The sequence below is a fragment of the Symphalangus syndactylus genome, chromosome 9, assembly GCF_028878055.3.
Source record: "Symphalangus syndactylus isolate Jambi chromosome 9, NHGRI_mSymSyn1-v2.1_pri, whole genome shotgun sequence".
Classification (NCBI taxonomy): domain Eukaryota; kingdom Metazoa; phylum Chordata; class Mammalia; order Primates; family Hylobatidae; genus Symphalangus; species Symphalangus syndactylus.
The window spans coordinates 133,950,585-133,978,441 of NC_072431.2; the positions used below are offsets into that span (position 1 = coordinate 133,950,585).

At 38.8% G+C, this 27,857-nt stretch overlaps 1 protein-coding gene across 8 annotated transcripts in view; it reads right to left on the minus strand.

Moving 5' to 3' along the window:
• The window catches only part of RIC1 (RIC1 homolog, RAB6A GEF complex partner 1), a 154,779-nt gene that overhangs the window by 2,030 nt on the left and 124,892 nt on the right, over window positions 1-27,857 (minus strand). For 5 of the 8 annotated variants that reach the window (XM_055294302.2, XM_055294301.2, XM_063609176.1 and 2 more), the window contains 14 exons: window positions 24,173-24,211; window positions 23,762-23,872; window positions 22,483-22,572; window positions 21,072-21,232; window positions 19,990-20,128; window positions 14,806-14,925; window positions 13,599-14,327; window positions 11,593-11,751; window positions 11,367-11,503; window positions 7,628-7,914; window positions 6,604-6,795; window positions 4,157-4,334; window positions 3,818-4,006; window positions 32-2,637 (listed from right to left, as the gene is read on the minus strand). In XM_055294302.2, coding sequence (XP_055150277.1) covers window positions 2,349-2,637; window positions 3,818-4,006; window positions 4,157-4,334; window positions 6,604-6,795; window positions 7,628-7,914; window positions 11,367-11,503; window positions 11,593-11,751; window positions 13,599-14,327; window positions 14,806-14,925; window positions 19,990-20,128; window positions 21,072-21,232; window positions 22,483-22,572; window positions 23,762-23,872; window positions 24,173-24,211 — 2,820 coding nt within the window. In that variant the 3' untranslated portion in view covers window positions 32-2,348. Of the gene's footprint in view, window positions 1-31; window positions 2,638-3,817; window positions 4,007-4,156; window positions 4,335-6,603; window positions 6,796-7,627; window positions 7,915-11,366; window positions 11,504-11,592; window positions 11,752-13,598; window positions 14,328-14,805; window positions 14,926-19,989; window positions 20,129-21,071; window positions 21,233-22,482; window positions 22,573-23,761; window positions 23,873-24,172; window positions 24,212-27,857 lie in introns of those variants that run through there. The other 3 variants (XR_008660246.2, XR_008660244.2, XM_055294304.2) reach the window with 2 other exon arrangements.

Sequence of the window (27,857 nt, forward strand, 5' to 3'; positions counted from 1 at the left end):
TTGTTAACCTCAGATGATGAATAAACCAAAGTTTGTGTAATGGTTTTATTGCCCTTTACCAAGGGGAGAAAAATGCACATTACAGAAATAGCAGCAACTTCAATTACAAGCAAAGGTTGATTTTATTCCCACACCCCAATGACTTCTTGTTTTGGTTTCAGCAAATAATTTATTAATAAATGCATCTAGTAAACCTCAAATAGCTATACTGAATATTTAAATTCATTGGCTAAAATTATGGCTTAAACAGTTGATATGTGAACCAAACAACATAATAACAATGGGTTTTTAAAAATTAAAATATATAACAAATAAATTACCAAATTTTCTGTAAACCTGCCAAACTTCTTGCCTTGGGGCCTCCTATCTCTGTTAGTTGTAAAAGAATAATGTATAAAAGAAAGGATTCATTCACGGCCTAACCCACAGGAATACAGTTAACTTACTGGTGCCCTGCTCTCAAGAATGTGAGATGAACTCAGCAGCACAGTGTTTTATTTCAGATACTTGAAAAGATTACAGCTCTTTATAATGGTAAATCATTTTTATTGACTGAATATTCACACCACACACAAAAGCAATGCTGGTTCTTCTCCTTAATGGACTAGGATAGGAGAAGAGAGTTCAGTTTAATTTCTTGCTGGGCTGCATGTAGTCACATGCAAAACATTATCTTAAGATTCAGGGAAAGGTGGTTTGAAACAAAGACTTAAATAAAAATAGCACCAGAAGGACCAGGTACCAATAATCACATACTCCACCCATTCGGGAGTTTCATTTTGTGAAATATTATTGCACTTGTAATGTAAAAAGTAAATGATAGTGAATTACCCAACTCAGTAATTTTAAATACTTTGATGTATTCTGAACTAAGCAGTTTCAAAATGGTTTTGAGTTTCTCTTCAAAGGAAACCTGGCTAAGACAACTAAATCTAGCCATTTACTTTAAAAAGCAAGGAGAGAGGACCAAGTTTTGTTTCTAAACTATAACTGCACTATGAGAAAAGAGGCTATTTTAGATAGTGGTACGAATTTGGCCCACATCAAATACATCGTTATTATAAAAATAAACAAGTTTGTTTTTTGTAAAAAATAACATTGCATTCCTTGTTCAAATTGCACAGTACAAACAAGCTGTCTTAATACTGTTATAAGGTAATTAGAATTACATACAGTGGATGGGTGTTTAATCTAAAGCAATTAAGGAGTAAGCAGTTGTTTTCATAATGTATGAAAACAAATTTAAGTCATTTATAGAAGTATATAAAATATTTTAAGTTTACAATGAAGAATGCATTCTTTACATACTAATTTTTAGTAGCCGTGATAATACGGGATTCAGCAGTCTGTTTACATAGAAGTCCATCTTTATTCAATTTACAAAAGCAATAAATAAGAGACCACGTTAATTTGCACAAAACCTGCTGCATTTCATGATCAGTGTGACCATTTCTGTTACTTCATGACCAAGCCAATAAACCTGTCTTCCTCAGTTTTGCAGAGGAGCAAGCCCTGTCTTTGTATGTGTAGACATGCAGAATCCAGCATTAAAACCTTACAAATTATAATATAAGCCCTAAAAATATGAACAGTGCCTTTGAGTATATTTACACAAGAGTATTCACAAAAAGATACTGTTCTTTAATACAAAATAGTTTAGTGGTATCTAAAAGCATAATTGAGAAGAACCCCCTCAGACCTCTGCCCACACTGATCTAATGGGAATCAAGCTTGCTAAAACAAGCACATTAACTCACAGGTAAATAGCTCCCATCAATTCTGGACTGGGATTTAACTGGCTAGTAAATCCAAGGAGAATGTTTCCATCACACTGGCACATATTGTGCCCCAGGGTAGCAATCTATTCAGGAGGACTGATTAAAGAGTCCAGCTCTATCCAAGGGAGCAAACAGGTAGCTCAAGTACCTGATAGACTACAGCAAGCACCTTAGCATTTATTTTTTAAAAAGCAGTCTGGACATAATGCAGAACTGGGAAATGTGAGAAGATGTAAGTAGTGAAAAAGTAAGCTCACCTGGGGCAAAACAATTCCTGTGGTTTAAGAGCTACCAACCTTTGAGTAAAACCAAAATATTCTCATGTACATCTGTACAATATTTACTTTTCACTGTAGCTTAAAATTTTTTTATGAAAGATGCTTTATATCACATTTTTATGGAGTCAAAAAGATTTCTTAGACAAGAAAGAATTCGTTAAAATCTAATAATACTTACCAAAGAGTCTCTGAACTGAGTTCTCCTGTTAAATCATCCAACTATGTTACAACGTTCTGAGTTGCACGCTGCTGCTAATTAATACTGCCCCTTTGTGACGGAACCTCACTGTTGTTAGGACACAGAACAGTCATAAGTCCCATCCTGAAAAGTTTCTTCCTCCTCTGCTTGGGCTGTATCCTCCTCTTTCCGGGTGATCATACTGCTGCTTCCAACTTCACCCTGGGGGATGCTTCCATGGCTGGAGGAGCCCCTGCTTTCCTCTGCCCGGGGGCTAGTCTGTTCCAGAGTCTTACCCACAGTTATTGGTTGGAAGGCATCTGGCTGGACCTGCTCTTCTGTTATCTCACTGAGCTTCTGCAGTTGTGGCTTAATGATGTTTAAAAATGGCTTATATCCAGGACTATGTAGAGAAAAAAACATTAGCTGATATGCCATAATTCAAAAGGTTGGGTAGAATGTTATGGGTGAACTGCTACTGAACATTGATATGATAAGGCCAATGATAGATTAGGAGGGGAGAGAGGAGGCAAAGAAGGTAGGGAGGAAAGGCTTCTTGGGTGTCCTGCCCAGCAGAGGGGGTTGCACATTGCATAAGCCTGAGGCTTCAGTTTCTAAGCATTAGGGGCAAAGGCTGATGTTTTAGAACCAGTATTAGAACTAAAAATTATATTTTACAATTGAAAGGCCAACAGGAGCTTAGACTTGAAAAAGAACCTTCAGACAACATTTTTTTTTTTTTTTTTTTTTTGAGACGGAGTCTCGCTCTTTCACCCAGGCTGGAGTGCAGTGGCGCGATCTCGGCTCACTGCAGGCTCCGCCCCCCGGGGTTCACGCCATTCTCCTGCCTCAGCCTCCCGCGTAGCTGGGACTACAGGCGCCTGCCACCTCGCCCGGCTAATTTTTTGTATTTTTAGTAGAGACGGGGTTTCACTGTGTTAGCCAGGATGGTCTCGATCTCCTGACCTCGTGATCCGCCCGCCTCGGCCTCCCAAAGTGCTGGGATTACAGGCTTGAGCCACCGCGCCCGGCCTCAGACAACATTTAACCTAAATGCATTTGGCAATTAAGGAAAACCAGATCCAAGTAAGGGAAGTAACTAGCTCCAAATACACACATAACTGGTAATAAAGACAAGGCTAGAGTCCAAGGCTCTTAACTGCAACCACAACTCTTAATTTGGATTTGCTTTTAACTGCCATGGAATGTTAAATTCACATGGACCTTAACTTTGAATCTTTTCAAGTAGATATTTGTAGACTACTGCTTTCAATTCCACAGGGCTGCAAATCTGAAGTTCCAGTCTAATTCTAAGCTCATGTGCACTGCATCAATCTTATGTCAGTGATATACATTCACACTATAATTTATACACTGACCAACAGTGTAACTTTACTCGATGGATATTATCCATGTAAACAGCTGGGTATAGAATGATTACTAAAGAAAGTAGCTTAAAAATGAACATATAATAAATAATATATAATAAATATAATACATGAACCATAACAGCCTTAATGTGAAAGGACAGGATTCACCAAAAGACATGGAAGGACACCAAGCCTAAGGAAAGCAGCACTTACCAGTCTGTAGAGGCCCATCGGTCCACTGCATGGAGCCCTGTCTTTATGTTCTGTAACATCTCTCCATCTACCTCTGAAGACTGTGTAATAACCAAAATCTGATTGATTATTGAGGATTCTCTAAGAATCAGGCCTATAACGATGCACCAGTCCAGGCACCCTGCCTCCATGAAAATGTGTAGCAAATACCTAAATATAAGCAGTAACAAAATGATTTATGCTAAGGAAGATCTATAAGATGTACAGAAGTGCAACGATTATTAGGAAAGTAGCCCCATACCTATTTGCCCAAATACTCTGAGTAGGCATTATGTGATTTCAAATAGCCAAGAAACTCACCGAAGCTGGACCTGGGATTTATGAGGCCCTTTACTGGCCAACTCCATGGAAATGTGCTCCAGCTCTGACTGAGTTAAACTGAGTGTAGAGAAATTTTCATCCACCATTGTCCAGTCTCCATCCACCATGGAGCTACTTTCAGTCAAGTCTGTGGCTGAACCAATACTGCATTCATCACCTGATGGAGAATTGCCAAAAGTTACAACCAGCTTCTTGGAGAAAATACATTTTCCTTTAATTTTAAATATTAGCTGTTCCTCAGATGTTGATTTCTAAGGATCTTGAAACTAAAACATGAAATCCATGGCTAAAATTACCATGTGAAGATAGAAGACATTTAAAGAAAGAATTAGATAACCGACATTAACCTTTAGATGGAAAAATATACTACCTCCACCTATGAAGCAGTCTTCCCCACCTCCCTCAATAAAATCTAGCTAGAGTTTGACCAAGTCTTTACATTCAGCTACTACAGGAAATACAGAGGAAACTGTTAAATTAAACCATGAAGATGTGATAGCAAAATCATTATTGTGAGAAAATCCATAAAACCAAATTTCTTCCATGAATAAACTGCAAGGAAGGGAAAAGGAGATGGTGGGGGAACATCCACTTAAAAAGAGAATTAAGAACACGATCACAATATGTGAACCTTATTTAAATCTTAACCTATACAAAATTATGATGTCTATGAAACAATTAGAAATCTGAATACTTAAATGGGTATTTGATGGTACCAAGGAATTATCCAATTTTTATAGGGATGCTAATGGTATTTTGGTCATAATTCTTAAAGAGTCCTTGTAGGAAAAATACTGAAATATTTATAAATAATATGTCATGGATTTTCTTCAGTTAATACAAGAGTGGGGAGGTACACCAAACATATGTGGCCATTAGTGATGTAAGCTGAGTGACGGCCACATGGGGGAGGGAGGGGAACCCACTATATTATTAACTGTACTTTTTAATATATTTGAAATTATCTCTTTAAAAAAGTTTTCTAAAGTAATGGCACCATCTCACACCCATTAGGATGACTACTATCAAAAAACTGAAAGTGACTGTTGGTGAGATGTGGAGAAAATAGAACCCTTGTCCACTGCTGATAATTTAAAATGGTGCAATTGCTATGGGAAACATGGCAGTTCCTCAAAAAAAATGCAAGTAGAATTATGACCCAGCAGTACCATTTCTGGTTATATATACGCAAAATAACTGAAAACAGAGTCTCACAGAAATATTATATACCCACGTTCATAGCAGCATAATTCACAATAGCCAAAAGTAAAAGCAACCCAAGTGTCCATCATCAGAAGAATACACAAAACTTGGTATCTGCATACAAAGGAATAAAACATGCTCCAACAAGGATGAACATGAGGACATTATGCTAAGTGAAATAAGCTGCTCAGAAAAAGACAAACACTTATGAAGTGCCTAGAATAATCAAATTCAGAGAGAAAAAATAAAATGGTGGTTGCCAGTGGCTGGGGGAAGAAGGGATGGGGAGCTGTTGTTATTAAATAACATATACAGAGTTTTCGTTTTCAAGATGAAGTGCATTCTGGAGGTTGATTGCAGAACAATGTGGGCATAATTAACACTACAAACTGCTTAAAAATGGTTAAGCTGTTAAATTGTATATTCTACCACAATTTAAAATAAAACTAATGAGATCTGTAAGCCTCCTCACATAGCAGAAGCTCAGGTAATAGTGATGACAGACTGATAATCAAACATTAGAAAAACGCCTGGCCACTAAAAAAACTGCAAACTCAGACAAATTGTTCTTTAAGTTCCTATACTGTATAACCCTATGCCAACACAAATTGCTTCAAAACCTCTTCAGTTTGTAGTTTACCCATTACTATAGAGCAGAGGTTGGTGTACATTTTTTTGTAAAAGGGCCAGATAGTAAATATTACAAGCTTTTAAGGCCAAGAGGCAAAATCAAGGATATTATGTAGGAACTTACATAGCAAGAGAAAAAGCAAATGTCCACAATTTTTATTGATGAAATAAAAAACATTACCTCCTCACATATTCCAAAAGAAAAAAATAAAAAACATAAAAATGGTAATGGAGTAAAATTTGTTATGATCCACATCTAATTATGATAAAAATGGAATTCTTTATATGAGGATAACATTTTGCTTACTTGGGGCTCAAAGTTAGTGCTTCCTTATCATCAAAATTGATTTACAACGATTCATCTATTAATGTTGATCTGTACTATTTATTTTGTTCACGTAAAATAAATATGGCAAAGTACAGTCAAGGCCAATCTGGCCTTGTTCTACAAACTTTCTACCTCTCCAGTGGATACAAATGGTTAATCCTGCATCACGACAGAAAAAGAGTGACGCTCTATCTCTGAAGTGCTGTAGCACATAAACTTTCTTCAAAGGAACTGAAGAAGAGCTAGGATTTAAAATGACATTTACCTTTATTAGATAAAGGTGACAAGAAGGCATCTTGCATTTGTGGTCCATGGGATGAAGCTGTGTCTATCTCATGATGGGTGGGGCCAATGTTGCTGAGCCAGCTCTGACTTTGCTGGATGTTGGAGATGCCAGCATCCATCTCAAGGTTTAAAAATGGGTCAGGTGATTGAGACTTTAACAGCTGCTCTCCCACTGCAGAGTGGGTCCGAAAACAAACAATGGAGGAAGAAATTGAAGATGCACACACTGACATTTTCAATTCAGCTCTTTTAGCTTCCCCCACCTGCCTACCCAATAAGAACAGTTCAAAGGCAATTACTGTCCTATACTCTATCAGCCACCCCAAAACTAGAGACGTGGGATTGTGTAACAATGGACTGACCATACAATACCACCTAACAGTTATATCATCCTGTCTCTTACTGGAGCTAGGCAAAACTTTATTATGTTGATCTTCTAAGTGATTTGCTTTGGCTCTTAAGATAACATGAAGTTTCCAAATGCCAAAGTTAAAAGTTTTGGTTTCAATATTCATAAATAATAATAATTAGAAGAGTCTTCATAAAAAGACCTGAATTAGAAAACTTTAAATTTTTATTTCAGCAAAATATACACTTTCAGTTTGTCCTCTTCTAGTTTAGAAGGTGGCCTTACTGTTCCCCTGGAATGAGTTTTGTCAGTTTACTTTGAGGTCCATGTCTATCTGATTCCAGAACTCCTTCCCACAATAACACAAGCATAGTAGCTTTTATATTCAGGCAGTTCTCAACTTCTTTATAATCCAAGAATGATTAGATTTTTGAATTAGACTTCAAGGTCACAAGACTTAGAGACATAGGTTCTACTTTATTTACATCTTTGGTCAAACAGTGGGCATTCCAACTCATGTACAAAAAGTTGGCTTTTATCCATTCCTAAGTTTGGAATGAAAATAATTCCTTGAATATCAACTAATAGCAAAATGTGTAAATATATGGAGTAAAATACAATTCTCCTTGTACAAGTGACATGAAGTCTACATTACCAGTTCGGTATTTTCCATTTTTGAAAGGAGAACTGATAGAAGAGGCTGGGATGATTGGAAGTGGCCACAGGAAATCTTTGTGGAGTCTCTTCAGGGCTATTACAAAGTTGTCTACCCGGGCGGCTCGGGTACGTTCCTTGCATAGCCAACTAATTAGTTCAAAGCCCAGCTGGGCTGCAAAGCAGCCAAGGTCCTTTAACCTCACATCTTCTAAGAGGCGCCGAGCATGTCTCCAGAGCATCATGTCAATATACATGTTCTCAGCACAGTCACTGTCTTTGCTCCATCTGTAAGTGGAAACACAAGAAAGCTACAGAATAATCTTTACTGGAGGATTTCACATACTTATTACGCAGAGGTACTGATAAAGCTGACAAGGAGATAAGAGATCCATGATCTAATTCTGACTGACAATGAAGATACAGTATCAACGCTTCTCCTCCGTGTTACACCACAACCCTCGGAACACAGTAGGCTTTTAAGACACATTTGTAGAATGAATACAGGGAACAGGAAAAGGGGGATGGAAGAAGTCAGACCAGGAAGCAGGTGATGGGTGGCTGACGGAAAGAAAGGCAGCAAACCTCTATGCTGTATTTGAAAAGCCCAATGAAAAGAGAGGAGGAGGACACATCAAAGAAACTAAGGATAGAGAGGCAAAGTGAAATTGAATTTCTCAGTGTGAGTCATGCAGACATATGAAAAGAAAACCAACTTTTTTTTTCTTAAATGACAAGGTTTCACAATGTCACCCAGTCTGGAGTGCAGTGGTGTGATCATAGGTCACTGCAACCTCAAACTCCTTGGCTGAAGCTATCTTCCCCACCTCAGCCTCCCAAGTAGCTGGGACTACAGGTACTTGCCACCATGCCTAGCCAACGTATTTTTATTTTTGCAGGGATGGGATCTTGCTGTGTTGCCCAGGCTCATCTTGAACTCCTGGTCTCAAGCAATCCTCCCACCTTGGCCTCCCAAAGTGCTGGAATTACAGGTGTGAGCCACCTTGCCAGTCCTGAAACCGATTTTTAAAAATTACAACTTGACTAAGTATAGTCTCTCATTCCTGACTCACATGAGCTAATGTGGGGGAACTGGTTTGGTAACTGGATAATGTGGTGCTTTGAGAGGCAGTTTAGTGGTGGGGTAAAGAGCCTAGTCTCTGGTGCAGTACTGCCTGGATTCGGATCTTGGCTCTGCCACTCATTTGTTGTGTGAACATAACTAAGTTGATTTTCCTAGGCCTCTGTTTCTTCACCTATACAATGTGGATAACCCTCACAGTTTTTTTTTTTTTTTTTTTTTTTTTTGAGACGGAGTCTCGCTCTGTCACCCAGGCTGGAGTGCAGTGGCGCAATCTCGGCTCACTGCAAGCTCCGCCTCCCGGGTTCACGCCATTCTCCTGCCTCAGCCTCTCCGAGTAGCTGGGACTACAGGCGCCCGCCACCACGCCCGGCTAATTTTTTGTATTTTTAGTAGAGACGGGGTTTCACCGTGGTCTCGATCTCCTGACCTCGTGATCCGCCCGCCTCGGCCTCCCAAAGTGCTGGGATTACAAGCGTGAGCCACCGCGCCCGGCCACAGAGTTGTTTAAAATAGGACCTATGTAGGTAAATGCTTAGAATAAGGCCGGGCATGTAGTAAGCACTTGTTAAAAAACAGTAAAACAGGCGAGGCGTGGTGGCTCATGCCTGTAATCCCAGCACTTCGGGAGGCGGAGGCAGGCGGATCACCCGAGGTCGGGAGTTTGAGACTAGCCTGACCAATATGGAGAAACCCCATCTCTACTAAAAATACAAAATGAGCCAGGCGTGGTGGTGCATGCCTGTAATCCCAGCTACTTGGGAGGCTGAGGCAGGAGAATCGCTTGAACCTGGTAGGCAGAGGTTTCAGTGAGCCGATATTGAGCCATTGCACTCCAGCCTGGGCAACAAGAGCGAAACTCCATCTCAAAAAACAAAAAAACAAAAAACCCCAGTAAAACATGACAATAACAAACATTCAATGAGCTCTCACTATGTGCCCAAGCACGGTAGTAAGAATATAAACATACGTTCATGTTGTCCTGGGGAAAAAAAAGAGAATATGAACAATATAAAACAAAGGATTAGGTAAGGAAAAAAATGAGACAAGAACATAGGAAGGAATACCCAGGCTTCACAAACCAGAGGAAATTCTCATGATTTTATAACGTTAGTGTGAATTCACTGTCATCTCTCAGAAGACAATATCAAATCTATGGATGATAGTTGTTTCAGTCTCCAGCATACAATTCATTTGGCTCCCCCACTGTGTAATAACTTCTCTAATCAATAGGTAACAGGAGTGTCAAATGCATTAGCACTAAATTTTTATCAAAAGGTATAATTAGAAGGAAAGGTAAAATTACTGACTTTAAGAAGGCTTTTGGATTACCTACAGATTTATTTATCTTCCTTTTGGTCCTCTATCATCAGAGGTAATTTAAAAGTTTGTTGCATTTTCAAATCAAAACCACAACGTGATGCCACCTTACTCCTGCAAGACTGACCATAATCAAAAAACAGTAGATGTTGGCATGGATGTGGCCATCAGTGAACACTTCTACACTGCTGGTGGGAATGTAAACTAGTACAGCTGCTATCGAAAACAGGGTGGAGATTCCTTCAAGAACCAAAAGTAGAACTACCATTTGATCCAGCAATCCCACTACTGGGGATCTACCCAGAGGAAAAGAAGTCATTATTCAAAAAAGATACTTGCACGCACATTTATAGCAGCACAATTCAAAACTGCAAAATCGTGGAACCAACCCAAATGCCCAACAATCAACGAGTGGATAAAGAAACTGTCGTATATACGTATGTATGATGGAATACTACTCAGCCATAAAAAGGAATGAATTAACAGCATTTGCAATGACCTGATGAGATCGGAGAGTATTATTCTAAGTGAAGTAACTCAGTATGTTCTCACTGATATGTGGGAGCTAAACCATGAGGACGCAAAGGCATAAGAATGATACAATGGACTTTGGGGACTTGGGGGAAAGGCTGGGAGGGGGCGAGGGATAAAAGACAACAAATCTGGTCCAGTGTATACTGCTCGGGTGATGGGTGCACCAAAATCTCACAAATCACCACTAAATAACTTATTAATGTAACCACATACCACCTGGACCCCGGTAACTGATGGGAAAAAAAAGTTTGTAGCATCTGGCCAGGTAGGGTGGCTCATGCTTGTAATCCCGGCCCTTTGGGAAGCAGAGGCAGGTGGATCCTTGAGGCCAGGAGCTCGAGACTAGCCTGGGCAACATGTTGAAACCCCGTCTCTACTAAAAATGCGAAAATTAGCCAGGTGTGGTGGCACATGCCTGTAAACCCAGCTACTCGGGTGGCTGAGGCAGGAGAATCGCTTGGACCTGTGAGGCGGAGGTTGCAGTGAGCCGAGATGGTGCCACTGCATTCCAGCCTGGGCGACAGAGTGAGACTCTGTCTTAAACAAACAAGTTTGTTACATTCAGAACAGGTGCATCAAGATCTGTTCCAGAAAAAGGGGCAGAAACTATTCAAAGGGTACTGAAGTGAACTTGGGAGGAAGAAAAAAGGGAAGCCTTCTGTGTGGCCTCTGCTTTTTGGGAATGGAAAAAGAAACTGCAATTGGATTAAATAGTTGTTTCCATTAAGACCTAATTTTGTAAATGCCTTGAAATGCAATGTGTCATGAATGCCCAAAAAGCAGTAATGGCTCTTTATTATTTTACCTTTTTCCAGAGGGACCAGATGGCATACTTAGTGTTTTCTGTAAACTGAATTTACTGGGAGGAACATTTTCAGCTGACTGGGATAAACTGATGCTTCGATTCCTGAAGAACTCAAATCCACCACTTGAACTGGGTTCCTAGGATTACACACAATATGCAGTACCATTAGAGAAAGATGCTACATGGGTGTATGGCCTAGAGAAGATGTATAACTTTTGCAACTAACCTGAGCTGTGGGTGTGGATGGAGGTGTCTCAGATTCTCCAGAGCCAATGGCTTTAAGAAATCGAATCATGTGTCGACAAAGGTCCCACTTGCCTTGTTCTAGTGCTGTGTTGAATAGAAGGGTAGCATGTTGCCTACTTACTGCAGGGACTTCCATATTCTACAAAAAAAACAACCAAGACAGCATTCTTTTTATAGTACACAATTTGGGAAGATATGAGCAATTCTTTATCTCCACTTTCTAAACTCAAAGAATGTAGCCACACCACCACAGGGGTTAGTTTAATAGTAAGATTAAAAAGTACCATATAGGCTGGGCGCGGTGGCTCACGCTTGTAATCCCAGCACTTTGGGAGGCCAAGGCGGGCGGATCACGAGGTCAGGAGATCGAGACCACGGTGAAACCCCGTCTCTACTAAAAGTACAAAAAATTAGCCGGGCGTGGTGGCGGGCGCCTGTAGTCCCAGCTGCATGGAGAGGCTGAGGCAGGAGAATGGCGTGAACCCGGGAAGCGCAGCTTGCAGTGAGCCAAGATTGCGCCACTGCACTCCAGCCTGGGTGACAGAGCGAGACTCCGTCTCAAAAAAAAAAAAAAAAAAAAAAAAGTACCGTACAAGGAAAAGCGAGGCAAGTACTCTTCTGGTGTATGTAAACTATAATTTATTAAACTCCCACTACATTCCAGATACTGTACATATACTTTAAGTCATTATTTCATTTCTCCCAGTGACTCTGCAGATAGGCATATCATTTGTATTTTACAAGTGAGGAAACTGAGTTAAGTAAATTGTTGAAGATCAGCAGAAAAGGAAGAAAAAAAAGGGAGGTTTGCCCGACTCCAAAAAAGGTCAGGTCTGTCTCCTGTTGCTGAGTTTTCTAAGGATGTGACTAAAATCTTTGCTTTGGGCAATAGCAAGTAGTAAAGTTCTGCTGCACATTCAGAATCCTCCATTTTTCTTTCACAAATTTAACCTGCCTATCTTGGTCTTTATGGAAAGGTGCCTAATAGACAACTGTAATTGTAGTTATTATCTGCCAATCCATAGCAACTTAGGAATTCTGTTGCAGAAAAAATTACATTGTCAGGGAGATCAGTGAAGTTGCAGGGAGTGACCCAGAACCAACAAACAGCTGCATTTACTTTGATTCTATTTTTAAAACCCTATCTTTTTCTTTAGGGTTAGCCATGGAATCATACTTCAAGGCCACCTGGCCTCTGCTTGAGTGTCTCCTCTGGTTTCAGTCCATTGTCATGAAGCAAAGAAGCTGACAGGAAATCTGCTTCAGGCAGAGATTCAAACCAGGTTTATGGTTAGCTTCTTATATCAATGAAAACAACTTTGCAGTAACTGGAAAGAATCTTTAAGTGTAGCCTATCAAATAACCAACTGTCAAGCCTTTTTGTCAAATATCTAATGAAATCAATTTTCAGGAGTTGCAAAGAAGCCATTATTTTGATAAAAACTGTGTGCTATGAGGGTCTTTGCTGTGGCAGGTCTGAGCCTTCTCAGCTTGCTTTGGGTAAGACTAGCTCAAGGTGCTCTGTTATGACCATGCTCTAATAAGCGTCCCCTCAGCAACCCACACTGAAAGGAAACAAAGCTACTGTTGTGGGAAGCTCAGACAAACTCACTAATATCTCAAATAATACTTTCTTTGCTATGTTTCTTATGTAATATTTCAATAATCCTATGTAATATTTCTTACATGTTCCTATTACATGTATTCTAATTTACATATTAAATTTCTTCAATATATTAAATTTTCAAAATACTACTCTGAACTCATTAATCTGTGTTAGGCCTATTTATGGACAATGGAAAAAATATCTCTGCAATGTTACTTTATGACATTCAAAGGAATCTGAATTCTTCCAAATTAAAGATATAAACAGAAAATTTGACTATGAATTCCTTAAACACAATCATGGTGTCAAAACAGGACATTTCTATTTTTCTAAGTTTAAGCTCATTCATTCTTGCCCCTTTATAAGAAGAGAATTGTTACCTGTAAGATAATAAGGTAAGAGGCAGCTGTGTCCAAATCCTGAGCCATCAAACATTCCTCAAACAAGTCCTTAGGGTTTCCAACAGCTGCAAAAAGGTAATTCCACAGAGCATATTCGGTCTTCCTGGCACAATGGACAACTGTCTGCAGGAAGAGGGGGAACTCGGTGATAAATTTTGCCACAGTGGGAAGCAGTGGGTCGGGAATGGGCTCCCGTGAGGTAGCTTCTTCTTCCAGTACTTCGTGGAGCATGAGCTCCAGCACATGAGGGAAGTAAGGTAATGTGGCACAGGACTGGGCCAAGAGCAAGGCTTGCTCCCCAAGGTTTCTGACCAGAAGTTGACGTAGAATGTGGTGGAGGTAGATCTGAGAGGTTCTCTCCACAACACAGAAAGGGAAGAGCACCTCCAGCTGTTCTCTAGCATTGTTCCGAGTATACAAAGAATCATAGAGCAAAGTGTCATTGACAGCACCAAGGACTAAAGCATCTTCAAAAAGAACAGCTAGCGGGTAAATGTTGATGTGGAAAGGCAGCATGATCCGCTGGGACAAGAAGGAATGGGGCTTGCGGTGATCCCTAGGGAAGAGAGGGAGCCAAACTTTCATCCCTGCACCACCACAGCTCAGCCAGAGGGCCTCCAGGAGGTGACGTTTCTGTTTATTTGCTCGACACGTTGTCCAGACATTTTCAACAGACTGGGCTAGTACAACAGGAGGACAGAATGGCAGCTGGAGAAGGAGAGACAAGAATCAAGTTGTTTTCCTATTAAATCTGCAGGTTGTTAAGTTCCTAGGTACTAGTTTACTAAGTCTTTCAAATGATAGTACGGTAACTTTTTGGGAAAAGCAAAGAGATCTAATTAGAATTAGAGTTAATAAAAGTATCCTGGCCTTTTAAAGTATATACACTTAAATCTGAAAACAAAACACCCCATGAACTTCACCAGTCTATCCCTATTTTTTCCATTAGAATTAGCAATGAATGATGCCTAAGCAGTAACATATGGAGTATGGAACATTTCATGATCATTTTGGGACCTTATCCTCCAGTCAGTCAGTCTTACAGCCAGAGGCTTAAGACTAATTTTATGGACTTAATTTCTCCTTTCCAAATCATAAAATACTCTTCTCTTAAATTCTTTCATTCCTTCATCCTCATCCCGTACCTTTTTAATGTTTGAAAAGAAATGACTTGCACTTTACTCACAAGTTTCCTTTGGTTATTAGGGTTACTGTCCTTCTCCCGGATCTGTGGGCCTGACCTGTCCCTCTGCATCATGATGAGCTGTCCTGCCAGGTTTAACATAATGCTCTCTGCACCCCGAGCCTGAAATTTAAGAAAAAGCAGCTAAATTCATACTTCTGTATCGGTATGCTTTCCGCATCTCCCCCCAATCCATAAAGTTTACAGGTTAAACAATCTACAATATTTATTGAGGTTGTACTACGTATAGCCATTCTGCTAGGCTCTGTGGGAATATAAGGAGCTTTCTGGCTAGGATGGTACAAAGCCTAACACATAATGCAATTAATGAACGCCACCAGTGACATAAGACTGAAGGCAGAGTTGAATTATCCTGAAAAAACTAAGAGAACTTTAGAAGTTTATAAAAATGCGAGATCACTTCAGTGATCTAGCTGCCATAACAACAGAAAGTTTAAAAGGAGGCAGTGAACCTGACAGATGAGGAAGACATACACGAGTGGGAGTAAGGGTTGGTACTCTGATGGAAGCGTGCAATGAAAACGAAGACATGGAACTATTGGGAAAGTGAGAGCAGTCTGGCTAGACTAGGGACATTATGAAAACAAAGCTGGATGGTAACAGACCTTCAAGGAGGATTCAGAGAGCCAGGTAAAAGAGCAGCAGGAAAGAAGCCGCTACTTATGATTCTTGAATAAGACAGTTACTTAAAAAATCAGAGTTAATCAGGATAGGTTACTGAGGAGAGGCAGATTTCATGGGTGTTGACTTCAGAAATGACGAAATAGTCTGCCTTTTTATAATGAAACATTTCAATCAAACCTCCAAGAGCCTAGTATAATGATTTCCTATTGAGCCCTATCACCCAACTTAAACCATTATGCACATTAAACTTTGAGCAGCCCTGTTTTAAAAGGAATCTCAGATATCAAGTCATTTCCATCTGTAAAGAGGAAGGAACATTTTGGTTAAAAAAAAACAGAACTTACTGCTATAGACATGAAAGGTAGGAAAAGAGATGAACCAAAGACGATTTCCTGGTTAGCTGAGGTGCTAGAGAAGTTGAAGTTATCATCACTGATAGAAGATAGGAAGCGAAATTAGGGAAGGGAAAACCAAAGAGTTTCCTTTTTTCTTTCCGGCTCATTTAATTTGGAAAAAAAAAAAAAAAAAAATCTTAAGACTTCCAAGTAAAAATGTGAGCAATGACTAAATCAGAGATGGCTGTACCAGCATCAGCTTAAAGGTGAGGCTGGGCCAGGCTGGGCACGGTGGCTCACACCTGTAATCCCAGCATTTTGGGAGGCTGAGGTGGGTGGATCAGGAGGTCAGGAGTTCGAGACCAACCTGGTGAAAATGGTGAAACCCCGTCTCTACTAAAAATACAAAAATAAGCCAGGCGTGGTGGCAGGCGCCTGTAATCCCAGCTACTTGGGAGGCTGAGGCAGGAGAATCACTTGAACCTGGGAGACGGAGGTTGCAGTGAGCCAAGATTGAGCCACTGCACTCTAGCCTGGGTGACAGAGCAAGACTCCGTCTCAAAAAAAAAAAAAAAAAAGGTGAGGCTGGTAAACTGAAGGAGACAGATGTCTCTCAGGCACAGTAGCCAGGGAAAAAAGAGCAGTGGGCCATCACCTGAGCTTTTGGAAGACAAAAGAGAAATAGGGAAGCACAATGCTATATATGCTATATAAACAGAAGGAAAGAATTTCGGGGAGGAAAGAGTGACTATTCAAAACTTGTGGGATTGTGTCCCAGGCTTTGCTGCATGCTGGCTGGCTGAATTTAAGCTACCAATTATCATTTAGGGTTCATCAAGAAAACAGCAGCCACCCTATATATTCTAGGTGCAAAACACTTGGCTATACAAACTATTTTTGCTTACTGCTTTCAGATTCTACAGGGGATTGTGTATAAAGAAATGACTAAATAAAAAAATTGGGTATCTATCCAGAAAGTAATTTGGAGGTATGAGAAGCGAACATGGAATTTAGGTGTGTGGGAACTAGAAGAGTCAGACACCTGGATAACAGTAAAATGTAGCTAGATGGCAGAGGAAAAAGAAAAAGACACAAACACTTGCAGCAAAACAGCATGACTGGGGATTGCATACACTAAAACACTTCAAAAGACCTGAAAGGCATTTACTGTAATTCACCACAATATGAGTAATGTTTATAATGACTACCGTAAGTTTTAAGATGGTAGATTTCACCACATTTCATACTAATTCATTAAAAAAGTACACTTCTCTTTTCTTCAGTGAGTGGGTATTATCAGTATCTGATCTTAGTATTCAACACTTTCTGATGTTAAAGATGACTGCAACAGCACTCTCAGGCAACTTTAATAAAGCTTTCAGAAAAAGCAAGGGCTACCTGTATGCCCAAAATCCTAAATTTGAAGGAACCCCAAACTCAATCTCTTACCCTAAAAAAACCCCTGGCAGATGATTCTCTATGAGAGTTTCAGTAACAAGGAGCTCACTCTCATGGAGAGACTATCTTGCTGTTGAAGAGTTTTCACTGTTACGATTTTTTTTTTGAAAACTTTATTATTAAATGAAAACTTACTTTGCTCTAGCATTCTTTGTCTTCCCTCTATGGTAATCAGTCAATTTTAACTTCTGAATTGCTCTAGCCAAATTAAGCACCTTCTCTTTGTGAAAGGCCCTCTCAAAATATGGTATCCACGACTACTAATGCCACTGGTTGCCTACTCTATCTGGGATATATAAGTGTCCTTTTTTAAATATGAAAACTTTAAACATGATTAAAAGTATGGAGAATAGTATAATGAACTTTCACACTGCCATTATCCAGAGTCACAATTATCAAGATTTTGCCTTATGTGCTCCATCCATCCCTTATTTTTTTTTCCAGTTTTGTCAGAGTATTTTCAAGTAAGATACGCTACCCATTTTGCTTCTACATGTTTAATATGCATTCCTAAAATATATGAGCATCTGCTTACATAGCTACAATGCTAGTATCACATCCAATAAAATTTACAATTATTCCCTACTTTCTCTCTCCATTAGTATTTAAATATCCCTAATTGTTTCAACAGTGTCTTTTCACAGCTGGTTTGAATGAAGATACAAATGAGCTTACTGACTTGGTTCTGCAGGGTAGTGATTATCACATTCGCCTCACAAATGAGTTTTACCCACTGCATTTGGTTTTTATGGCTTCAAAGTCTTATTTAATCTAGAAGACGCACTCCTTTTTCCCCCATGTTAGTGACTTGTAGCTGTCCAACAGAATGTCTTGTATTCTGCTTCCTTGTGGTGGGGAAGATGACTCTCTACACTTGATTTGATTTGGGTTCAAGATTTTTGGCAATAATTCTTGTGAACTTCATGTTATATCATCTCAAGAAGCATACCATATCTGGTTTTCCCATTTTTAGTGATAAGATTGATTAGTTCCTCAGGACTGCAAAATGATTTTTAAATTGTCACTTTTTTTCTCACCTTTTATCTAAGCTTCTGTAAAACAGTATATTCCCTTATCAATTAGGAATAACTGGTTACCATTAAATATGGTTTGCAGAGGAAATGGGAGCTGTATTTTAAAGGAGAAAACCAATTTTACCTATAGAAGGGAGACCAAGGCGAAGCACGGTGACTCATGCCTGTAATCCCAGCACTTTGGGAGGCCGAGGTGGGCAGATCATGAGGTCAAGAGATTGAGACCATCTTGGCCAACATGATGAAACCCTGTCTCTATTAAATATACAAAAATTAGCTGGGCGTGGTGGCGTACACCTGTAGTCCCACCTACTTGGGAGGCTGAGGCGGGAGAATCGCTTGAACCTGGGAGGCAGAGGTTGCAGTGAGCCGAGATTGCACCACTGCACTCCAGCCTGGCGACAGAGTGAGACTCCATCTCAAAAAAAAGAAGAAAAAAAAAAAAAAGGGAGACCAAGATGCTTAAGGGGTCTAGAACAAACATCACATGAAATAGTTGGAGATATGGAAGTATTTAGCATGCAGATAAGAAGACAGAGAGGTTTGAGGAGAGAAGGAGAAGCCAAGGAATGATAACTGTCTGCAGTTATTTTAGGGGTCATCATGTGGAAGAGGGGTTAGCTTTTACAATGTCTTCTTACAAAGAATAGATAACTGGGATAGAAGGTAACAAAATCGATTTTAGATTCATGAGTAATATTAAATTCCCCATAACTGGATAGTCTAGTCTAGTCTGTTTTCTAATTATTTTATGGAATGTTGAGGTTTGATGGAAATGCCTCGATAGGAAGTAAAAGACACACTGCCCAAACAGGGATGACAAATAAATCTACATAGAATTTTCCTCTGACAGTAGGTTCCCAGTTGACATGAAGTTTAGAAACCACTGAAATAGAAAGTTGTGCAACGTGGGTCCTGGTCGCCCTACTTCTTACCCTGTTACTTTACCCAGAAACTATGGGATTATACTTTCTCTTTCCTCATAATTAACTAATTATAAAGCCCTTGCTATTCTATACTCATTCTACTTCTTTCCATATCCTTTTTCACTGCCCAAGTTCAGACTATGAACACCACTGACCTAGATCATTACAATGACCTCCCAGTTGCTCTCCCTACAGTAGTTTTGTCTTACTCCAGTTCATTTTCCTCCTTACAGTAAACATTATAAAGCTTAGATCTAATAATACCTACCTTAAAACACTTCAGACTTAAAGTCTAAAATTATCAATGTTATCTACAAGACTCATATCCTCTTTCACTTTCCATGTCCCAGTCCCTCTAAAATTCTTCCAATTCCCTGAGTGTGTCATGTTCTGCCTTGTCTATTGGCCTTTGCACTACTGTTCCTTCCACCTGAAAATCCATCCCCTCTTAACTTAGATAATCTCTGCTTATTCTCCTGGTTTTAATTTAAATGATACAGAAATCTCTGATTATTTAGACTATAATAGATTTTTGTTATATGCTCTCAGAGTAATGTATACTACTTTTTGGTACACATAAGAGGAACAATTCATTATGTATGTAATTATTTAATTTAATGCCTGAGCAGAAACCATGTCTTTTTAATTTGCCACTGCCTCCCAGCATTCTCATATAAGGTACATTTTAGACACTTAGTATTTATTTGCTGAACAAATACTTCCTAATATGGACTCAAATACTAAAAACAGAGATGTAAACTCCAAAGACTTTTGATAATGGAATGGTACCTGCTGTGGCATTTTCAAGGTGATTCCATTCTCTGTACTCACTGATGTCAGAGTGACAGATACCACCAGGAAAGGGTGAGGAATGTAGCGTGACATGGAAACCTCCTGAAGAACTTGAATACCAGCAGTAGTATTTGGACTGTAAAAACAAAAGAAACCCATATACATCAACAACAATGCTAATAAGATTTTCTTTCTTTTCCACTAGTAATAGTATTAGATTTCATGCTTATGGAAGACTCAGATGTCTTACTACCTATCATCTTCTCCCCATATATCCTTCGATCAGGAAGTGGGCAAGGTTGAGGGGAACCAGAGAACATACATGGGGATGAGAGAGAAAGAAAGGGAGTAACAAATAGGAGGGAAGACGAAAACTAGGGAAGAAGCCATAAGAATACAAATATTTAAGTGGAAAAAACTAGTTGGTTGAGAAAGAATGATGGTTCAATCACTGAGGCTAGTGAGATGTCTTAATTTTTATCTTGCATTACTCCTCAATCACTGTACTGTTTCAGTAAATACATACTTCAATTAACCTCCGAGAATAAAAATAGAACTCAAGAGGTGTGGTCTAAATATGTTGCAAGTAGACTAGATGCCAAGACAAATATAAGGCAATGTGCAGCAGCAACAACACTGCTGATTTTTTACTGCCCCAGACTACAGCCATCTAGCTCAGTGGAAATATAAGTCAGTTTGCTAAGGACATGCTTCCTACAGTCTTAAAGTTGTAGAACTCCTTCAAATTCCTACCAAGTATCGAGGGCACTAGGAGAGTCAGTAACCATTTATTTTCAAGGTTGTGAAAAAAATTTAGTATCTAAGGGTTTACCTCATCCCAAACTCGATTTTTTTCAAATGACTCCAGGAAGATAAGCTAAAGAAGTTAGTGTAGGATATTTCTTTTTCCTTAGCTATTATATCAATATCACTAATTAAAACTCCTTGCTTTTTTTACTTCTAACAAAAACAAGATTGAATATAAAAGTGGAATAACTGTTTTGAGAAAACAAAAACTACAAAAGAGAAACATGATTAAATAGGAGCAAAAAGTGACTTCTCATATGCCGGATACTTACCCATCAGATTTTCTTTCAATACTGTAAAGGCATATTGAACAGTCTGCTCTAAATACTATTACCATGTCCTGGAAGACACTAAGCAGTAATGTTTCTGCTTGTGCTTTGGTGACATGAGCAAAGGCATTGTCCAGATTTGATGTTCGCAGGTATACTCTAAGCTGAAGAAAACAAAAATAAAGAAAATTATAAAAACAAGGTAACTACTAGGGATGACCAAATACTTTAAACATGCTGTTTTTATCTTCTGACTTTTTTTTTTTTTCAGTAACAGGAGTTAAAAGAACTATCTAAGCTTTAACAATAAATGGATTATGTTTACATATTTTTGCAGACTAGGCTCATTCTATGAGTAAGCAAAAAATGAAGTGATCAAAACTCAATGTACTATTGTAAAATATTCCTTTGAGAGCCGCTTTATTTAAAGACGGGGTCTCACTCTGTTGCCCAGGCTGGAGTGCAGTGGCATGAACTCGGCTCACTGCACCCTCTGCCTTCCGGGTTCAAGCAATTCTGCCACCTCAGCTTCCCAAGTAGCTGGGATTACAGGGGTGTGCCACCACACCTGGCTAATTTTTGCATTTTTAGTAGAGATGGGGTTTCACTATGTTGGCCAGGCTGGTCTTGAACTCCTGACCTCAGGTGATCCACCCGCCTCAGCCTCCCAAAGTGCTTGGATTACAGGCATGAGCCACCGCACCTGGCCTAGACCTGCAGATTTAGACCTGATACATAATGAGACCAGCTGTTTCTCAAAACAAAAAACCAGACACAGTAGTCTCTCTTATCCATGGCTTTGCTCTCCAGTTTTAGTTATCTACAGTCAACCATGGTCTGAAAATAGGTGAGTACAGTATACTAAGATATTCTGAGAGACCACATTCATAATAACTTTTATTACAATATACTGTCATAATTGTTTTATTATTAGTCATTATTAATCTTACAAATTAAACTTTATCATAGGTATGTATGTATAGCAAAAACGATAGTGCTACATAGGGTTCAGTACCATTAACAGTTTCAGGAATCCACTGATGGTCTTGGAATGTATCCCCCATAGTTAAGGAGGGGTTACTGTAAATCAGTAACTAAATAAATCTATCTCTGAGGACAGCCATTCTTATATCATGAAATTTTTTGCTTTTAACTCTTTATTTTCACACTCCATGGAGAATGTCTGACAGCTGAAATCCTTAGAAAAGATTATCTTAGAAGTCTCAATTGTCACAAGAATTTTTTAAAGTAATAACCTGAAAAGAAAGTCTCACTAGCTAAAAGAAGCTACATTCTTGATTAAAAAATAAAATGTTTTGTTCAGTTTTCAATAGACTATTTTCTATATAAAATTAAATCATGCTTAATAGCTTTAAAATATAAAAATGTGTTATTTCTGAGAGAAAAAACTTACCTCTTCTTGACGGTCATTTATGTTATAACATGCAAGGACCATAAAATCATTCCACCAGGCTAAGCCACCTGTCACGATCATATTTTGCTCCTTAAAATAAAAATTTTTAAAAAATTTACCTTATGCTACCAGAAGTTATAACAAAGTAATATATTTATAAAAATTCTTACCCAGACAAAGCTCAAATTATTATTATTTTTTGAGACAGTCTCACTCTGTCACCCATGCTGGAATGCAGTGGCTCGATCTCAGCTCCCTGCAACCTCTGCCTCCTGGGTTCAAGCAATTCTCATGTCTCAGCTGCCTCCCAAGTAGCTGGGATTACAAGCATGCACCAATACACTTAGCTAATTTTGTGTGTTTTGTAGGGATGGGGTTTCGCCATGTTGGCCAGGCTGGTCTTGGACTCCCGGCCTCAAGTGATCCACCTGCTTCAGCCTCCCAAAGTGCTGGGATTATAGGCGTAAGCCACCGCGCCCAGCCAAAGATCAAATTATTTCTGCTCTACTCCCCCTCTCTCCAATGATAACTCTAGAGCCTTTATTAATAATGATCCATATCCTATTTATAAAAATAAGTATTTCTTTAAGAAGGCAAATATACCATTAAAAATAACTGGGAGCTATATAGCACCATCATTCTAACACCCATTAGGGCTTAGTGTAAATTCTGGCTTAATCACTTATCAGATGAGTAACTGAATCCTAGTTTGTGTGTGTGTGTGTGTTTACATCAAAAGATGAGTAACAGTAGTGCCTTCCCTGGGTTGCTATGCAGATGAGTAAGATAACATATATGAAAGTGCCTTAAAATGCCTAACACACAATAGGCACCTAATAAGTACTGATTTCCTTCTCTTCCAACTGCATGCGCATATGTACACACACATACACATACACACACGCACACTCACTATCCCATATACATCACACACAGAATAGGCAGGGAATGATCTCAAATTCTGTGGAAATCTATTCTGATCACATTAGATAAACTCAAGCTGGAATGTAAGAATAAATCCTCAGGCTAAGGCATTACAGTTACCGATCTTAACAAGAATTAAAAATAAACCAACTATTTCAACACAAGATCCTTTATCAAATATCAAGTATTTTATCAGAATCAAATCTTAGACATTATTCAATATCACTTTTTATATCTGATTTTCTTTATTTTTAATAAGTAACCAAAATTACTTAGTGATAAACTTTATAGCTATTTCATATTGTAGTTCTCTTATACTTTGAGAAATAGGTTTTTAATCTCAAAAAAGACTAACCTGGGTAATGTTTCCAAAAAGTTTCCATTTTTTGGTGAGTAAAGAGTAATGTGCAAAACCAAACTTGCCAACCACAGCAATATTCTGTCCAAGCTTATCAATAGCTGAAAACTGTTTAGAAAAAAAAAATAAGAACTTTTCCTTGCAAACCTATATACTTTATTAGGCATAAAGAGCTTAGTATTGTGTCAGGCAAATAGACTATTAATAAATGTTTACTAATTAAATATTTTAAAGTTCAAATATTCACAGTTATATCTGACAAAATTATAGATGTTAATATACTAGCAATGTTACAATAGATCAAGAGTTTTATTTTTCTCAGTACACCCACTGAAGGGCTCTTCCCAGAATGCCTCTTGCAGCAAATGCTAGTCAACAAAAGTTAACACCAACAAAATAACAACTCACCCGTATAGGCCAATTGCTCTCTAGATAGGTGCTGGAAATCTATAGAAAATAACACATCAGTTTGGTAAAACTTATGAAATATATTTAAACTTAAAGCACTAAGTTATCACAATATGAGATTCATCTTCCCGAACAATGTTTAAGGTGCCCCCTAGTTAGTAGCAGAGCACTTGGAATTTACCATTTGTATATGAATCAATGTTTTACATCTTATGTCTGTTATTTGATGTTTCTAGGCACCAGGCTTTCCTCTCCCTGCCCCTTGCCCCTTATGATGTTTCTGTTTGTTTTAAATATTGAATTCAATAAATACAGACTGACAAGAGATTTTCAGAGAAGGCACCCGTGAGCGCAGCCATGAATTGTGCAGATGAACAGTCTGGGTTTGCTGATATAAACCATTCCAAAACAACCTAATCTAATACAATTACAGCCTCAGAAAACGTTGTTTTTTAATGGAAATATTTTTATTACTTTTACACTTTTCTGATTAAAACAGCAATGCTTAGGCCAGGTGCGGTTGCTCACGCCTATAATCCCAGCACTCTGGGAGGCCAAGGCAGGTGGATCACCTGAGATCAGGAGTTTGTGACCAGCCTGACCAACGTGGTGAAATCCCGTCTCTACTAAAAATACGAAACTGTGCATGGTGGTGCATGCCTGTAGTCCCAACTACATGGGAGACTAAGGCAGGACAATCGCTTGAACCCAGGAGGCAGAGGTTGCAGTGAGCCAGGATTGCGCCACTGCACTCCAGCCTGGGTAACAAGAGCGACACTCCGTTTCCCCAAAAAAAAAAAAAAAAAAAAAAAAAGCTTATGAAATTACACAATGTAAAAATTGACAAAATGAAATTCTCTGTTACTCAGGTACAACCACTGGTTAGCTTTTATTCTATCTCTGAACAAACATATATATATATATATATATATATATACACACACACACATGAAAGAGTGTATGTAAGCTATTATTTTTCTATTGGGGTATTTGTCTTACTTATCTACAAGAACTTTTAATATATTACAAATACTCTATCTGCAAGAAAAGGGGTTAATTTTTCCACGTTGTCTGTCTTATATCTTTGAACATGGTGTCTTTCTATCACCCTAACAACACCTTTCAATTTAAATAATTGACATGGGATATCAATGTAGATAAAGTAAATTTTCGTTTTAACGAGACTGATCTCTCTAGCCTGCTGATTACTTTTCATGAACACGTTGGAGTGGGGCGAGAATTAACAGAACCGAACAAAAAAGGAGTCTTCTGTTCTTGGAATAAGAAAAGCTTCGATTTGTTCAAATTTATTTTTCATTTTACTTTAAGAAAAGTTGTCACATATTTAAAACCTAAATGCCAAATTAAAAAGCTAAGTCAACAGCAATCAAACCCAGTAAGATTGTTTGTGTAATGTGAAGACAGAATAAAAATTAAGTAAAAGTAATATGCTCTAAACATCTGTATTAACCTTGATAAAATCTGATAAAACTATTTGTTACACTTCACTTATTATCAAGTGCTTTACTTACTAATTATTGGTTATACTTATTAAGTTGACTTAAGTCAACTTAAAATACAACTAAATCAATAGCTTAATAAATTAATAAAACTCACTATGGGCCAGGCACCGTGGCTCATGCCTGTAATCCCAGCACTTTGGGAGGCTGAGGCGGGCAGACTGCCTGAGGTCAGGAGTTCGAGACCAGCCCGGCCAGCATGGTGAAACCCCGTCTCTACTAAAAATACAAAAATCAGCCGGGCCTGATGGCAGGTGCCTGCAATCCCAGCTACTCGGGAAGCTGAGGCAGGAGAATCACTTGAACCCAGGAGGCGGAGGTTGCAGTGAGCCGAGATTGCGCCACTGCACTCCAGCCTGGGCAACAGAGCGAGACTCTGTCTCCCTGCCCCCCGACCCCCAAAAAAATCACTATGATGGGTAAAATCAGTTCAGAATAATGGTACACTTAAGGTAATGATTGGGTGGTGAAATAAAAGTTGAAAGCATTTTCAACTTTTTTCAGCAGTCACTCACAGCAGGAGGATGTACCTGAGTATAACTGTGCCAATCACCCATTGCACTAAAAGGAATCCTTACCTCCCTCAAACCTTGGTGTCTCATGAGTACTTATGAAATGTGTGGGTGGGTAATGGAGGGGCTGGGATCTTACTGCAAAAGTGGATTCTAACACAAAGAGTTTCTAATACTGGGAACCAAAGTTAAATCTTATCAAATGATCACACTATGATCAATATCTATAAAACAATTTATTCTTTATTCTATAAAAATCTATGAAGTGCCACAAATGATTTATTTTAAAAACTTAAGGTGTTAAGTTTAGAATGAAGCTTTATTTTTCATGCAGTTTTGTGTCTAAAGATACTAGGTATTTTCTCCAGTAGGTCAACTTTATTGATCTATGTGTCATCTGAACTCTGAGCTCTACCTCTAATACTTGACAACAGGGAATGGCAGAAGTAAGGAAGAGGCAGCTAATCAGTGAGAAAAAAAATAGGTCATGAAAGCACACTCAGGGCACTAAAGTCATGCCACATCACTGGAAAACTGACTGCTAAGGTACAGAAACTCTACCCTTATCTTAGAATGTTTCAGTTTCTCTTAAAGAAACTGAATCTGCCCTCATTTGTTATTATGATTTTTAAATTTTAAAGTAACTCTGCTAAAACTCTGTCTCCTGCCTAGATTAGTTTTGTCCATAACTAGTGAGACTGTGGGAGCCATCCTCCTAGCAGATTTGTTCTGTGCCAAATACCTGTTACACTTGATACATACTGTAGGAAGACAGCAAATAATTTATGAATGAAAGAGCCTTTAAATACTCTGTTGAAATCCCTAACATAGTGCCTGATACCCTGTAGGTGCTTATCTCCCACATTTTGTGAAGCTTATTCTTTCTAAATAGCCAAGCTAACCATCAAACCAACACCCTCAGAACACTGGATAATAGATTTATGTACCTTTCCGAAGTAAATGTTTACATCATACAAAATACTGAGTATTAAAATAAATGGCAGTCTTAGAAGGAACACGGCCTAAAACTAGAAGGTTTGTGTTTTGTAAAATTTCAATAGTTTGTGCTCCATATGTCAACAATTGACTTCAAAAGTTTTAAAACTTATAGGTAAGAAAAAACTTTTTAAAAAGCACCTTGGCTGGTGCTTGCTGGTGCTTGCTTTGGCTGGGTGCAGTGGCTCAAGCCAGTAATCCCAGTACTTTGGGAGGCTGAGGCAGGTGGATCACGAGGTCAGGAGTTCGAGACCAGCCTGGCCAACACGGTGAAACCCCATCTCTACTAAAAATACAAAAATTAGCCGGGCATAGTGGCAGGTGTCTGTAATCCCAGCTACTCGGGAGGCTGAGACAGCAGAATCACTTGAACCCTGGAGCTGGAGGTTGCAGTGAGCTGAGATCACGCCACTGCACTCCAGCCTGAGCAACAAAGAACAAAACTCGATCTCAAAGAAAAAAAAAAAAAAAGCACCACCTTTACTGCCAGCTACCAATCCTGCTTCTGACAAGTATGTATTTGTTTTGTTTTAGTTAAAGAAAAATCATAAGTAACATAGAATCTTCCAATCTGGAAGCTAAGGAGTATAAGGTAGCAGGTTTAAACAAACAAACAAACAAACAAACAAACAAAAAACTAGTACTCTAAATGAGAAA